The sequence below is a fragment of the Lachancea thermotolerans genome (assembly GCF_000142805.1).
Source record: "Lachancea thermotolerans CBS 6340 chromosome C complete sequence".
NCBI classification, from domain to species: domain Eukaryota; kingdom Fungi; phylum Ascomycota; class Saccharomycetes; order Saccharomycetales; family Saccharomycetaceae; genus Lachancea; species Lachancea thermotolerans.
The window spans coordinates 251,185-266,134 of NC_013079.1; the positions used below are offsets into that span (position 1 = coordinate 251,185).

Genomic DNA, 14,950 nt, shown 5'->3' on the forward strand with positions numbered 1-14,950 from the left:
TTCAAAAGCTAAGCCCATCGGGCCCACCGCCCCCTTTTTTTTTTTTACCCCCGTCTATTAACATTCTAGTTCTTAAGGGCAACGGCCCTCAAGGTATCAATTGTATTATCTGAGCACTATCCTCAATCCGTCTCTCCTGGTACTGTTTAGCTGGTGGACCCCACTGCTCTCTAATTTTTCAGTGTCGCAGCTTTACAATAGCGAGGAGCGTCGAAACAAAAGCCCTAAAAAAATAATAGTGGAGAGTGGACAGTATGAAACCACTTTTATCATGGCTTGAATTCCATTCACCTCCCTGGATACCAATTCACTCCCTTGCAATGAAGAAATATAACTCATCTATCTGTGCTCCTTTACCTCGGCTTAAGTGGCGTTGTTATTGGCGTAGTCTAGTAGGTGAGCAACTATTTCGAAGAATTCTATAATTAATTAATACCATATCATTAGCACTAAGTCTCTCCTTCGTGGTCTAACCTTAGCCACGCTTGCCCTGTGATGGGCTTGACTTGAACGGATTTTGTTGTTTTAGCCCTAAACTTTCAAACATAAGCCCTAACAGTTTCTTATAACCATACTAACCTGGGGAAGCATTTGTAAGAAAGTTGTGCCAGCGTTCCAAAAACCTGCGGCGGCGTCCACTTGCACCGAGTTTGCACGATGAACAACAATAAAAGGTCCTATGTGTCCACTGTTCCGAAGGCGAATCCTCTCAGGGTTGGTTTTATTGGACTCTCAGCCTACAAAGGATGGGCCATAAAGTCGCATTATCCGGCAATCTTGCAGTTGCCGTCACAATTCCAAGTAACAGCATTGCTCAACTTAGATATAGAAACGTCTCTGGCCACAATAAAAAAACTGAAGCTTACCAAGGCCACAGCGTTCAGTGACGTATCTTCGTTCGCGTCCTATGATAACGTTGATATGGTGGTGATATCTGTGAACGTCCCAGAGCTCTTCACCATTGTCATGGAGCTTCTTGAAAACTCCAAAGCCAATCCAAACCTCAAGTACATATACAGCGAGTGGAGCTTGGGGAAGAATCTCAAGGAAGCCGAAGCCATCCACAAAGCTGCAAAAGAGCGTGGGGTCCAGACCATCATTTCGTTGCAGGGGCGCAAGTCTCCTTACGTCGTTAGAGCAAAAGAGCTGGTAAGCGAGGGTTGCATCGGTGATATCAACAGCATCGAAATCGCTGCAAATGGTGGGTGGTACGGCTACGAGCGCCCAATCAAGTCTCCCAAATATCTTTACGATGCCGCAAGCGGCGTGAGCCTGCTATCTATTGCTTTCGGCCACACAATAGACATTCTGCAATACATCACCGCTTCCTACTTCTCCGAAATTAATGCTATGATATTTAACAATATACCGTACCAGGTCCTTCTCGATGAACATGGTAAGAAAACAGGCGAAAAAGCTGAAAAGACCGCTCCGGATCATCTTCTATTTCAGGGTTCCCTCAGCCATGGCAACGTGCCCGTGTCCTGTAGCTTCAAAGGAGGTACCCCAGTGAAGAAGTTCAGCAAGAATCTAGTGATTGACATCCACGGAACCAAAGGCGACCTCAAGCTCGAGGGCGATGCTGGGTTTGCTGAGATGTCTAATTTGGTTTTGTATTTCTGTGGCCTGAAAAAGGAAGGATCAATGAACGTCTCAACTGGTTCGTCGGGCGCGGAGACTATGGAGGTATACCATCTCCGGAACTACAACTCAGTCGTGGGGAACATTCTACGCATTTATGAGGCTATTGCTGATTTCCATTTTAGAACCAATCCGCGCACGAAGCTACCACCTAAGCTGGAAAGACAAGGCTTTCTCTTTGAAGGGTTTCCAACTTTTAAAGACGCTCTGATCGTACATCAACTCATCCAGAGAGTGATAGAAAGCAGCCAACAAAAAACCACATTACCTACGTCTTTTGAGGCAGTTTAACTCATGCCGCCTAACTTTCATTCGACAGCTTGGCTAGGCTCACTTGACAGAACTCTTCAATGGCTTCGTTGTAGTGAACCCCTCCGTACCTGAGCGTATTCAGGTAGTCTACTGCGAGCTGTTGCTTAACTTCTGCCGACGTCTGCGTATCCGAAGAGCCCAACGCTCCCACTCCTATATTCAGGATTCTGTACACTTTAGCAAGGTGAAATTTCACTGTGTTGTAGCTTAGCAGCTCCTGGATTTCTTTAGTGTTCTGGTACAATTCATCAAATTGTTCAGTCGGTAGCCTTCCAGTATCCGACTTTGCTTCAGGCCCTTCGCTATCAGACACATGCTTTTTCTCTTCTGCTTCTTTTTCGCTATGAACATGCTTCTCCTGGTCCTTGAAGCACGACAAAGAACAGTACCGAACTGCGCACTTCGGACATTTATATTTAGAGGGCTCTTGGTTGCATATTTCGCACTTAGCAGACATTCTCGTCCTAAAAACTGCTTATGATCGATGTTTTGTAAGTGCCACAGCTAGCTCATCTCATTATCACTTTTCGAGCTCATCACTTATTAAAAAGGTATTGAAAAAAATCCTTTGAGGCCGGAGATAATCGGAGTAAGCAAAACGATGAAGTTTAAAACTACGATACAGATGAAAACCAGGCCAAGCCGCCTTTTCAATTAGGTTACTTCGCCATTGGTTATTTATCAAGTTTCCTAAACTATGTTCAGAGTGCGCGCCCCCTGGTTGAAGACTCTCGTTGAACTGAGGCAAGGAACGACCCAAAGGAGAGCCCTGCACAGTAAGTACCGGCATGTTGGCTTTGGGGCTTCGGCCCAGCTTCAGCAGTCGTGCGAATGTTTCATACAGAAATTGAATCGAGAGCTTCCTAGAGACGCCCAACTAGACGCCAGCATTGATCTCCCCAAGAAGACCCCAAGCTACCACAAGCACCTCATGTTAATATCTCCCCCTGATGAAGCAGGAAAAGATCCAGAATGGAAAGGATCTTGGCAAGCGAAGCTCGAGCTGAATCCTGAATGGCCTTATTCTGCTATTGCTGAGGTCAAGAAACACCTGAAAGAAACAAAAAGGGGCGAAGGCATTCTAATTAATGCGATATCAGTGATGCGCAGCAAATCGCTTGGCGACCCGTCTTCGGAAAAGAAGGCACGATTTCTGGCCCTTCCTGATATGAAGGTTTACGAGGTTTCGCAAAGCGAGCTTAAAGATTTTGCATACTTCGTTGGTGAAGGGATGGTGCAGCAGCCGCGAGGAAGAGCGGTGGCATTTGCAGATTACTTAAAAGGCGCGGATGCTATTTCAAAGGAGCTCGAACACCGAGAAGTCGCAAGCACTGCTGCGGCAGGCATGAAACAGTTCGCGGCTCAGAGCTACCAAAACAACCTAGTATTGGTTTGCGGCCATCATCAAAGGGACGAAAGGTGTGGGCAGATCGCGCCGAGACTTATCAAAGAATTCGAAGCAAAAGTTGAGGAAGATCTAGATTTGGCTATCGTCTCCCACATAGGTGGGCACAAATTCGCGGGAAATGTTATATTTTACAAGTTCCTGGGGTTCGAAGCCGATGGCAAGGCGACCGTCGATAGCTTATGGTTCGGAAAGATTCTTCCATCTGCAGTACCTACTCTATTAGAACACTTAGGAAGGAATGAGATTATCACCCCTTGGTTTCGCGGAGGGTGCCTTCTCGAGAGTTAGGTAATGTTTATAAACAGGCCCGTAAATATTCGTACAATTTCTTATACATGATTAGCTCGGAACTCAGCTAGACGACTTTTCACGAAAGCTACATCCTTGAAGCCGAGTTTCTTCGTTAAAAACTCTTGTTCGCTAGGATAAAGCTGATAAAACTGCTCACATAGATCACCGTCGATTACCTTCCTTACTGGTGCGTAGTAACTCCTGTAAACAGTATGATCTCTTCCGACTAGGCTGAAAGCACCCTCAACTATAGGCCGAGGGCTCTTGTGTTTCAATTTAGTGCCTTGGTTGTAATCCATACTCCAGTCATCGGTGTGTTCTGATTCTTCCGAGGCTTTCTGAGCTTCGAAGTCCATATAAAAGGCTTCATCTGCTTCACTGAGGCCACCTTGTAGCTTCTCTAGGAATTCTGCTTCTTTTTTAGTCGCGAGGGGAAGCAAACATCCCACTGAGCCTTGTAATCCCAAGTAAAGAATGGAAACTTTGTCTGATGAATGCATGTTCTTGACGACATTCAACGAGACAGGTATATCGTTTGCGTAAAAATGATTTACCAGATCCCATTTGAAAGGGCATTCCATTATGTTCTTTGCAATGCTGTTATTGACGTTGTTGTGGAACTTGCTCAAGAAAAAGGGAAATTCGTCGCTAACCAACCTTTCGTGGATGCTAGGAAGCCTGAGAACCCATATGTTTCCAAAACGGTCACCTCCGACAACAGTTGAGCGGTCCAAAAACTCCAACGCAGTTACATGTCGTTTTGTGATATCATCTGCTATCGAGATGAATCTGTCGGCTCGCTTGTCATATAAAAACAAGGTTACTGACTCGTGTATATCGCCAACAGCCACGCGGCTATCTTCCCACTGTGCGATGGAAGTTACTTTAGTAACGGACGGAGGCATTGGTGTTATTGTTTTTTTCAAAAGCTGAGACCGGCCTAAACCATACAGCACTAAGTTCCCGAACAAGCTGATAAGTAGCTTGTCTTTGAAAGCTATCATTGAATAGACCTTTTCTTCGACAGCTGTATCATGCAGAAAAGTGAGATTGTATCTTCGGCCTTTAGTCGTCTTTTCGATGTTCACAACAAAGGTTTTCAGCTTGCCGTTGCTTGTTGACATTACCAAGTGGGATTCATCACCGCCAAATCGGACGCTTTGAGCATCCAGGCACACGCAATCTGTTATGCTAATGAAAGCCTCATCAGTGCCGAAGTTTAATAACTTCCCAGATCGGTAGACAGAAATGCGGCAGCTGCTGTTTTTATGGTTATTTTCAATCACGAAGTATGTCTTGCGGTCAAATTTATCGGCAACAATTCTTCGACCCTGGAAGGGCTGATGGCCCGAAAGACTGACGCCTTCACCGCTCTTGTCAGATTCCTCGTCAGTTTTCTCTATTCTCTTTTGTTGAAACCATTTGTCTTCAGTTGTGAATTTATCGAAGCGTCCGATTAAGAGCGAACCGCTTGTAGACACCGCACAACAGCCATTAGTTTTGATGTCATTTGTTCTGAACATTGCAACAGAACTTAAAGATTGTTTTCCGTTTATGATCAATGGTCGTACTAGCATTAAGTTCGCAGTGTTGTAACTGAGCCACGTCTTATCACTATGCAAAACAGCACAGGAGGAACCTTCCACGCCTTTTGGTTGGTTCGTGCCTTCATCCTCACTCTCGCTCTCGTCTTCGTCGCTCTCGCCCTCTCCCGCTTCTTCTAATGATGCCTTGAGCTCAATTTCTGAAAGAACGGAAACTTTCACAGGCTTGGAACCCAGATACTTGGTTCGTATGTCGAATAGTTGACCATCAGTTTTGTCAATATTAGAGCGGATGTAAACACCAGCATCCAGCCCCAAGTGTAAAAATAAAAGACCTTTAGAGTACACGAGCTTTAGGTCGCTGGGTGGAGATAATACGACCTGCATTGAGAGAACCTCGAGGAAGCTGTCTCTGCTTGTTGACTTGAGCCCGATAATCTTGACAGAGGAGTCTTGGCATCCAACAGCTAAAAAGTCGCTTTTAAAAGTTTGCGGAAGGCTGAGAGCTGTGATTTTATCCGGCATTTCCACGCGGTCCTGGTATTCGTTTAAGACTTCGCCGCCATTGGAAGTGTCGAGTTCAAACCAAACAATTTCGTTATTGGACAACCCTAGAGCTAGCTGTGTGGAAGAACATGTAGCTTCAACGATTTTGATACCAGCAGGAGGCAACCACTCGAGCTTGCTGTTCAGAACTGGCGGTTTCTTAGCTAAAGCTATTTGCGAAAGCGAGTTCTCGCAAACCTGAATGATGGAACTCTCTCCCATCAGTCCAACAAATATCGTTCGATCATTTTCGGTTTTAAATGACTCGCTAGCGTTTTCCAGCTCTTCCAGTGAACCATCCTCAATTTTCAAAACCATGGTGGCTTTTGGAAGGCTTAAAAAGACAAGTCGGTGCCCAAGTTCGGAGGGTAATTTAATGGTCCACACATTATCAGGGTTGGGGGGGAGGGGGGACGAAATAAGTTCGCTGAAGTTGACACCAGTTGTCAGCGTCTCCAGAGTGTTTTTTTGTTGTGACAGGATGGTGAGGGGGGTTGTCCCCACGACTTTTTGCGACAACACAGGATTTGATCCTCTGAACTGGTCGAGAAGTGATAGGTTCTGAAGCTCTTCGACCGGTCGCAGTTTCAGTTTTCGTTGAGGGTCATCAGATGTAAGAATTGAAGAGAAATCCTCGTCATTTCCCAAACCTTCGAACTCGTAAAGGCTAAGAGCGACAAATTCTCCGAGCGCTAACATCAGCCCATTCCTAAAAATATGGAGTCCTGATGAGCACGGAATGGTGTCAAAAAATGTTACAGTAAGCTTAGGAGAGGACCGAGTAGTCTCGTTGGGTATTATTTTAACCTTGAATAGGTCCCCAGTATTTGTCTGCAACAAAATAAAAAATTCCTTCTTCAGCTTGTGCAAAGTGGCAGTTATGATTATGGTGGGCGAGGCTTCATTTTCGCGGGTCGGCAGTTGAACTTCGAGGCTATAGAGCCCATGAGAGTCTTTTAGCAGTAGGCGGTCTTGCAACCCAATTAGTACGAAGGGATTGACCAGGTCATCGCCATCCTGGGAACCTTCTGGGCCCTTGGTACTTATTCCATATTTTTCTAAGTTGGGCACTGAAATTACAAAGTTTGCATCCCGAGGTAGCTCATGCTCACTGCGCTGGACGACATGGTTTAGACCTAAGTCGAGCACGTAGAAGATCAGAGACTTGGAGCCATCTGACATGTCAATCTCTAACGACGCGAAAACGGGATTATCGAAAGCAACATCGCATACCGCAGTACTGAGTGTTATGCTGTTTGGCTTGTTGAGAACCAGTGGTGATGATATGCTCAGTGCATTGTCCTTGAAATCTGTGAGGAAACAGAGCTTGTTCCGCTCAGTCGCGGAGAGAAAGATGCAGCGCCCATGGAGGTCGACCGAGAGGTGTTTCTGAGGTGAAAGCCTTCGTATGCCGCTTCTAGCAAAGGGCTCGTTCAAAAGAGTGTGTAGCCTGAAGCAGCCCGAGTTGTAGACAAACTGAAGGACCGAAAGATTACCGGCGTCCGTGAGCAGAACCACGAAAGAGTAACTACTATCTATCGGCAGGCTTTGCATGGCTGTTATTGTGGCGAAAAACGGTATCGAAACGAGTCTCTTCAGACTGCCATCCTCCACATCATAGAGTTCGATATGTGTCTCGGTGGCGGCGCACACCTGGTAGTCTCTCCTGCCCTTGCGTCTCTTGCCTGCATCGCGCGCACGGACTAGCTGGTGATGCTTATAGTCAACAAAGTGGCCTACGCAGGAATGAACAAAGTTGGACTGGCGCTGGAGCGTCAGGTGGTAAAGAACGGGATCTGCAGAGTCCACGATCATTTAGCGTGTGAGCGGTTAGGAGTGGAGGAGCTGATGGATTAGCAGAAATATGCTTTCATAAATTCAAAGCGAGATATCCAGCCACGTGATCCAAAGATCATCCCGAAAGGGAACGCGCCCGAAGCTCGATTGCTTGCTTAGGAGCACTTCAAGACCCTAGAGATTTGTTCCCGACTACTAACATCCCCCATGTAAAGCTTGAGCGTGCTCTTCCACGCGCGGTGGTCAAAAAAGTATATAAACAGTGCGCCGGCAGCGCAAAATCTCGGATAAAATGGTTCCCAAGTGAGCGCGGCTCGAGTAGTACATTCTCGTCAGGTTCTGGCAAAATAGCGCCTCTTTTAACGTCTCTTTGTCCAAACGCGCGTTCGCACCAAGTACTCGTATATGTATTCACTCTCCAGGCCGATCTCCAATTTTTTGAAGTACTCGGCCTCTGTACTCGAAGCCCCGCTCTCCCTCGCTTGTCCCGGATTTTTTCAATGGTCAGATACGACATATGCTGGAGATGTCAAAAAATTTATACATCGGACGCATACCTTTAAAATCAAGTGGCAAACGTCTTGACAACTTTTGAGTGTGTTTAAGGTTGTTTGTACTTGGAATAAGAGCGACAAGTGTCTGAAGTCAGATTCAGCGTTCAGGAATTGTAAATAATAGTCGCTAAGGCCGGCACAACACAAGACACAATGGAAATTTGCGTGCGGATTAACGATGACTGCGAGAACGACTACACGTTTCAGGTGTCCAAGGAGGACACGTTCGAGTCCAAGATCATGAAGGTTTTCGACAAGAATGAGGGATTGTCCCGGTTCATGGTGCTCAGACCATCCATATTTTACAAAAAACAGCCCACGGGGCTGTCGAAGTCGATGCATCCGGGGTTCTTGACCGAAAACGGATGCTTGCTATTCCACTACGACGCGGACGAGAGGAAGTACCGTGAGCCTTTGGAGCTAAAGAACAAGAAGATCTGGGAGCAGATGTGGCCCGGTCAGCTGGTGCTGCCCGAGTGGGAGCTGTCCTACAGAAACATCGCGGTATTCGCGGCGATCTTGCTTGGCTGGTTGTACACAGATCTGCCCGATGTGATCTCGCCCACGCCTGGTATCTGCTTCACCAACCAACTGTCGAAGCGTATCATGGTCGTAGCGCGCTGGTACGGCTACAACGCGATCGCGGACAAGCTTGCGGAGGAGGTCCAGGTCAACTCCGCGGGCGTAGTGGCGCAGTGGCTGTTTTTCGCGTTGCACTTTGTCAAGGTGATATTCGTGGCGCTGGTGTTCTACAGCGGCCTGGTCAACCCCGTCTCATTCAACTTCCTGGACTTTTACAGCACCCGGAAGGTGGTGATCACCAAGAACGCGGACAAGCTGAAAGAGACGCTGCGCTCGGTCGGGTGGATCGGCGCCAAGCGCGCCACGTACGACGAGTACAGAGACACTTACTACAACTACCGTCTGGAGAAGGCGGGCGGGCTGGTGCCTGCGTACAAGAGCGGTATAATGCAGGTAGCCGCGAACCCGGGTGTGAACCTGGAGAAGGGCGAGGGCTTCCAGACGCCGCTGGACAAGCGGTTCACGGAGTCCACGTTCAAGACCATGGAGAAGTCGCGCAAGTTCGTGCTGAGTGAGGAGTATTTGATCCAGCTGGAGAAGGACCTGAAGGAGGTGATCAAGAAGTGCGAGGGCGACGTTCCCGCGATCAACCAGCAGATCCGCAAGTTCCGCCGCCTGGGCCTGTTCGAGAGCGGACCCGAGCTGACGAGGCTCGTAGAGCTGCGCAAGGAGGTCGCGCCCGAGCCGGAGACCGGCGCTGCGGACGCGGACGCCAAGAAGACCCAGTAGTCGGCAGGCGATTGTCCTCGACGCCCGCGGGCCATGTATTGTATTGTATGTATAACACCTGTCTTGTAGATACGGCTTCGTTTACCTCTGCTACCAGCGCGCGCGGCGCGTCTGTTCCTCGCCCTCGCCTCCATAGCCGCCACAGCCATCCATAACCACTGCCGCACCCGCAGCACCCGCAGCCGCAGCCGCCACCGTTTCTCGTCTTAACACATTCATTAGCCATTACTTATAATTATACTGCTTGGATTAGGGCCTGGCGCGCCTGCTTCCTCTGGTAAGCGCCTAGTACTTCAATATGATATACACCGCGTGTACGATTCCGGGGATGTAGCCCAGACACGTCAAAAGAATGTTGATCAAAAGATCGCAGGTGCATCCACGCTCCATGAACACACCCAATGGGGGAATAATCACCGCACCGAGCAGTTTGAAAAAGTCTGTCAGGGTCAAAGCCATCTTGAAAGGGGGTTATTGAGTAATCGATTAGGGTTTTAGCGGATGTAACACAACAAGGAAGACAACAACGGAAAACTTTTGTATGCGGCTCTTGTTTAAATGCTCGTGCTTGATGTAGTCCACAAAAATACTTTCCATCCCTACAGAAAAGGGTTTGCCCCTTATATAGACGCCAGCCGCCTTTGTGATCTGGGAAAACCCTCTCCCATTCGTACTTTGCTATTACTCTGTATTGCTCCGTCTAGACAGCTCCACGTACAGCCCCGAAAAAACGCATATTGCTCAAGCCGCCGTGGCTAGTGTTCTCTAGTAGTGCCGTACCGAATTGGCGCGGCACATGCAGAAAAGGCAATATTACGAGGGGCTCAGCGCTATAACGGCGTCCCCGGCTAATGACAGGGTGCGGGATGGGAATATTTTTGGCAGCGGAGTCACGAGCCTAGCCAGGCGCCGGAAAGGCGCCTCGCCGTAGAAGAAGCCGCGGGAGTGCGGAGCAAACCGGCGTAGCGGGCTGGCGGAGTGGACGGTTGGTTGTGTGGCACGTGGTCCCGGGGTTGCGTGCGGGCGGAGCATACCGGGGCGCAGAGGCTGAGCGGCTATCGTCGAGCCCCCCAAATGGCTTGGTGAGATTTGTCGTTGTTAGTGAGTGATCTTCGAGCGCGTACGTAGCGATTGCTCGGGAGGACTGGGGCCAAGCAGTATGACGTAAGGGCCGAGGCCTGCGAAAGGCGGGGGCTCCGGGCCTCGAACGTGGCGCAACGGTTGCTGGAGAATGTAACGGGAGCAGTTGGCGACGTATGAAGTGCGCGTAGCTCGACGCGCGGGTCAAAAATGAATTTTTCGATCCGTACGGGACTCGAACCCGCAGTCTTCTCCTTAGGAGGGAGACGCGTTACCATTACGCCAACGGATCTGTTGTTGGAGAAGCGAGGGAACGGAGGGTATATGTTTGCGCATGGCAAGCCCAGCGGGTTGGAAAGTGAAAGGATGTGGGAGGGATCTTGTAGGAACGCGAGCAGTTGCGGCGAGGCCGCTTGGTGCGCGTGGAAGCGCGTACGCGTGGGGGAGCGCCGCGCGCTTTGGCGGTTATGTAAGCCGTGGGTTTCCTGGACCCTTTCTCGGGGCCCTTTATGTAAGGGTATCGTCTATAAATGCTATACTGGCGCATGCGGCGCCTCAGGGACGCGCGCCGCCGCTGGCGTGGCGCGACTGGGTGTAGAACTCGTAGTCCTCGCGCTCAATGCGGTCCCTCCGCGCAAGCACGCTGGCGTTCCGCTGGGCGAGGCTGTCCGAGGACGCGGCGAACTCGCCAAAATAGGCCTGCTCCGGCGTGTTGACCTTGCCGGGCGCCGGCGGCGGCGGCCGCTGGCGGCGCTGCGCCGGGTCGGGCTCGTCGCGTGAGGCCTCGGGCGCGCCAGGCGTCTCGGGGCTCGCGTCTCTGTCAAAGTAGTAGCTTGGCACCGTATTGGACGTCTTCACCGAGTTGAACGTGTTGGCGTTGATGAGTCGTGGCGCGAATGGGTTCTCCTTCACCGGCCTCGAAGACTCAAACGTCTCGGACCGCGCGATCGGGTCGAACGCGGTCCGCTTCTGCGGCGCCGTTTGGTGCATGTTCGCGATTGGCGACGCCGCCTGCACGGGATCTGCCGTGCCGATTGTCGGCAGGCTGTCCACAGAGGCCCATTTGTTCAGCCGGGGCGCCACGGGCGCGGCGAACTCCTTGGCCAGGAGGTTGGCCGTGGACGAGTTGACGCGGCTCTCAGAGCGGTCCTCGAGCTCCAGCGACTCAACGTTTGTGTGCGCCGCGCTCTTCCAGGGGCCCGCCTCCAGGTCGTCCGTCTGCAGCAGCGAGCTGCTGGACAGGCCATGGCTTTGGTTCACCATGTTGAACTGCTTCCTCCGCTGGTACTTGTCGACAAGGTAGTCGATGTGCTCGCTCACCGTTACGCACACGTACTCCTTGAGGCCGCTAGCGTTTCTTTCGTTGAAGATCCGGTAGTACACGTAGATCGAACAAAGGCATGCTGCCACGAACTTGGTGATGAAAAACGCCCAGATGACAAACGAGAACAGCATGAACGACAGCAACACTGCTTCCTCATGGTTGGTCTGCGCGATGGTTTTTATCTTGGCCACCAGACCGCTGAAGCTCTCGACGCGTCCCAGATCGCTGCTCTGATCCACGGTGACCACCACGGACCAAAGCGTAAGCCCGTTGATTACTTGACGCGGCGTATCGGCCACTAGCAGCCGCAGGCAGTCCTTCAGCTCGAAGAACGTGAAAAATGCGATTTTCTGGTACGCGCCCGAGGGCGAGATGCGGTTGTACACGCAAAACTTGTTGTACTGGCTCAGTGAGTACGCGCCTCTAGAGAAGTTGTTGACGTAAGTCAGCGAAATGTTGCGAGTGCGGTAGATGCGGATACCGTTGATGATCTCCCATGCAATCAGCACGATTGAAGCAAGAATGCACCCGCTGAAAAGCCACTTGCTAATGCGGAACGGAATGTACGGTGGCACAACGTTGTTGGACCACGAGTTGAAGGCCAGGAGCTTGATACAGGTGTATACGTCTGAGATGAAAAGTGCTATCTTCATGGCCGTGAGGAATAAAACGAAGAACGCATAGTTGACGACTGTCATGAACTTAAAGTTACGGAACAAAGAGCAGTCCAGTGCGTCAAACGTCTTCGAGTTGATGGAGAGTTTCCAATCGTTACGGAACATCTGCCCCGTGTGTTAATGCTTCCAGATTCTTGTGCGCGGCGTTCGTCAGCGCTCTACGGTAACAAAACTGTAGGGATCTGTCGCTAGCACCAGATCTGATTCGATCGCAGTAATGCTGTCTCCCTGGTTCGTCTCTCTTTCCGCTGGTTCTTAAGACGCCCGTTGAATCGCGGTTTCAAATTTCGTTCAGAAGATGCGTGCTAATGTCAGAAGATCAAACAAAGAAAATAACGGTTTTCTCACAATTTGCACAGTAAAAAGATCGAGGCCTGCAAAATGCATTGTGTGACGAACAGCACTCACACATGCCTGAAACGCCCCGCGTCCGAGCATCAATTTCCTGCCAGTAAGACAGAAAGCTTGCACTAAATTTCTGAGCACGTTATTGCAATTACAGCTGTTGAATTCTTTTCAAGTGGAGGATTCGGTTCTCCGGGTGTCATATTGTGTCAGAGCTTTCAACGCACAAATGTAACGCTCGGAACAACGTTAGTAGATCACTTTGAACTGATGAATGTAGACAACTGTCAAAGTCCAGAATCTTCGTGCCGATCGGTAGAATGCGCTTCTCGCCTGCTCGGTTTCCAGGGCTCGAATACTCGGCGCGAAATCGCAAGGTAATCCTCTGCATAAAGAATTCAAACCCCAAATTCTTTTGGGCATCAAAATAATTATTTGGCTGAGCCGGAAGTATACATTATCATTACAGTTACAGACGCCAGCGTGTTCCAGATACGCTTTAAGCTCAATTCCGTGCAGAACTCATCACCATGTTTCTAATCTCATACATGTAGCTGTTGTTTTTCGGATCAGGCAGCTCCTGGTCAGCTCCGTACCCTTCGGCCTCGGCATCTCTCAAGATAAACCACCCCCCTACCTTTTTACTCCATTTGTTCTCTTCATGATAGAATCTTTCCAAAGACTTAGAATCAATGTTGAAAGTCGGGTCGCTACTAGACGATGGCGTATTAAGAGAGTGGTATCTCGTGGTAGCAGAAGAAGGGTAGCGCCCGCCACACTGATCGCGGCTTGGCGCAAACTGACTCTGTGATCTTTTTGTGGGTAGTTTTTTCTTTAGAGATGGTTCAGAGAAGCTCACTGGCGGTATGTAGTCGGGAATTTCTGCGAACGGATCTTTCTCGTCGCCGTCAAGCCGTATCCAGCGCAAGTTGTCTTGATCAAACATCATACGGCCGACCACTTTTCCGTGCTTTCTGGTTCCGGACCTTGTGCTCGAAGATCTTTCGCGGGGTGGTTGAAGATCAGGTCTTCCCTGAATTACAAGCGCCTTTTTGTCAAAAGAATCAACGTCCCTGAACTTCGCCAGCGCCTGTTCATTTCCCTCCCACTTCAGCGTTTCGGGGTTATAGACCATCCTTCCTTTCTTCATAGGAGTGTTGTGATCTATCTCTTGTTTGATCGTTTTGAGACGGTGGCTAACCGAAAGCTTTCGGGAATCCCTGTGTTTCACCGCTGGTTTCTCATGCCGCAGTGGCTCTCTGAACATCTCTAACTGGCTGGGCCGTACCCAGTCGCGGTGCCTTTTATGGAGCTGGGGTGTTAGAATGGAGTCATCCGCTGTTATTGTGTATTGTGACGGCGACAAATCCAGCAAAGAGCCCTCATCCTCTTTGGGTAAGAATTGAGGCTGTAAGAGGCTTTTTTCAAACTTAAGCTCATCTTCAAACTCATCGTTATAGTTGTCTTGTTCGTCCTCCTCGCGTATCATATCATACTTGGATAGTGCGGGAACTGATTTCTTGTACTGGATGCCTCTGGGGCCCAAGCGGCTTCCGGATCTTAAATTTGTAGCGGACTTGCTGTTTGTTAATTCGTGGGAGCTTCTCGAAGAAGGCCTTGTGGTAGACTCCCGCAAGTCCATCATTGATTGAGGTTGCTTAAAGGTTTTGAATGCTGAACGAGGACGCTGAGCACCACTAAGATGCCTGCTCTTAATATCGAACTTATTTCCAAAACGCCGTGTAAGCTCCTGCAGTTCGTCATCACCCTCGCTCTCTTGTGCTTCGGTGCTAGGTCTAAACGTAGGCTCCAAGTTCACATTTTCGAAGTGAGATTTCACGATTTCGCCCCTACTAGCTTTACCGTGGAATTCTTCAAAATCGTCTAAGAAGGCGCCGCCATCCTCGTCACTCTCCGTGTGTGTAGAGTACCGTTTCTTGTCATTAGAGAAGGTGGTGCTTTCAGAGCTCGCAGTCGAGGGAGCGGCAGCAACATCTCTCAACGGCGATGACTGTTGGCTTCTCTTCTTCCAATTTGTTGGGCTCACTGAGGCTTCAATGTCTTCGAAAGAGGTCTCTGTGAATTCATCAATATTTACTGGCCGTATCGACATCTAAAAC

General features: G+C 49.6%; 7 protein-coding genes and 1 non-coding gene across 8 annotated transcripts; 3 read left to right on the plus strand and 5 right to left on the minus strand.

Annotated features, from left to right (window-relative positions):
* Positions 1-657: 657 nt before the first annotated feature.
* GAL80 (transcription regulator GAL80) lies at positions 658-1,932 on the plus strand (the record flags this gene model as incomplete). The annotated part of the gene is made up of 1 exon (XM_002552305.1): positions 658-1,932. One exon carries the CDS (start codon positions 658-660, stop codon positions 1,930-1,932), a length of 1,275 nt encoding a protein of 424 aa, XP_002552351.1.
* A 10-nt stretch (positions 1,933-1,942) lies between these two features.
* Positions 1,943-2,410, minus strand: HIT1 (Hit1p; the record flags this gene model as incomplete). Its single annotated transcript, XM_002552306.1, has 1 exon — positions 1,943-2,410. One exon carries the CDS (start codon positions 2,408-2,410, stop codon positions 1,943-1,945), a length of 468 nt encoding a protein of 155 aa, XP_002552352.1.
* A 240-nt stretch (positions 2,411-2,650) lies between these two features.
* On the plus strand, positions 2,651-3,649 carry AIM32 (Aim32p; the record flags this gene model as incomplete). The annotated part of the gene is made up of 1 exon (XM_002552307.1): positions 2,651-3,649. The coding sequence occupies one exon, from the start codon at positions 2,651-2,653 to the stop codon at positions 3,647-3,649; it is 999 nt and encodes a 332-aa protein (XP_002552353.1).
* Positions 3,650-3,690: 41 nt separating this feature from the next.
* RSE1 (U2 snRNP complex subunit RSE1) lies at positions 3,691-7,557 on the minus strand (the record flags this gene model as incomplete). Its single annotated transcript, XM_002552308.1, has 1 exon — positions 3,691-7,557. One exon carries the CDS (start codon positions 7,555-7,557, stop codon positions 3,691-3,693), a length of 3,867 nt encoding a protein of 1,288 aa, XP_002552354.1.
* A 689-nt stretch (positions 7,558-8,246) lies between these two features.
* GSF2 (Gsf2p) lies at positions 8,247-9,404 on the plus strand (the record flags this gene model as incomplete). Its single annotated transcript, XM_002552309.1, has 1 exon — positions 8,247-9,404. The coding sequence occupies one exon, from the start codon at positions 8,247-8,249 to the stop codon at positions 9,402-9,404; it is 1,158 nt and encodes a 385-aa protein (XP_002552355.1).
* A 1,300-nt stretch (positions 9,405-10,704) lies between these two features.
* Positions 10,705-10,776, minus strand: KLTH0C02948r. The gene has a single exon. It is a non-coding gene; the product is annotated as a tRNA-Arg (tRNA).
* A 263-nt stretch (positions 10,777-11,039) lies between these two features.
* KLTH0C02970g (KLTH0C02970p) lies at positions 11,040-12,590 on the minus strand (the record flags this gene model as incomplete). The annotated part of the gene is made up of 1 exon (XM_002552310.1): positions 11,040-12,590. The coding sequence occupies one exon, from the start codon at positions 12,588-12,590 to the stop codon at positions 11,040-11,042; it is 1,551 nt and encodes a 516-aa protein (XP_002552356.1).
* Positions 12,591-13,335: 745 nt separating this feature from the next.
* Positions 13,336-14,943, minus strand: BFA1 (Bfa1p; the record flags this gene model as incomplete). The annotated part of the gene is made up of 1 exon (XM_002552311.1): positions 13,336-14,943. The coding sequence occupies one exon, from the start codon at positions 14,941-14,943 to the stop codon at positions 13,336-13,338; it is 1,608 nt and encodes a 535-aa protein (XP_002552357.1).
* Between the last annotated feature and the right edge of the window lie 7 nt (positions 14,944-14,950).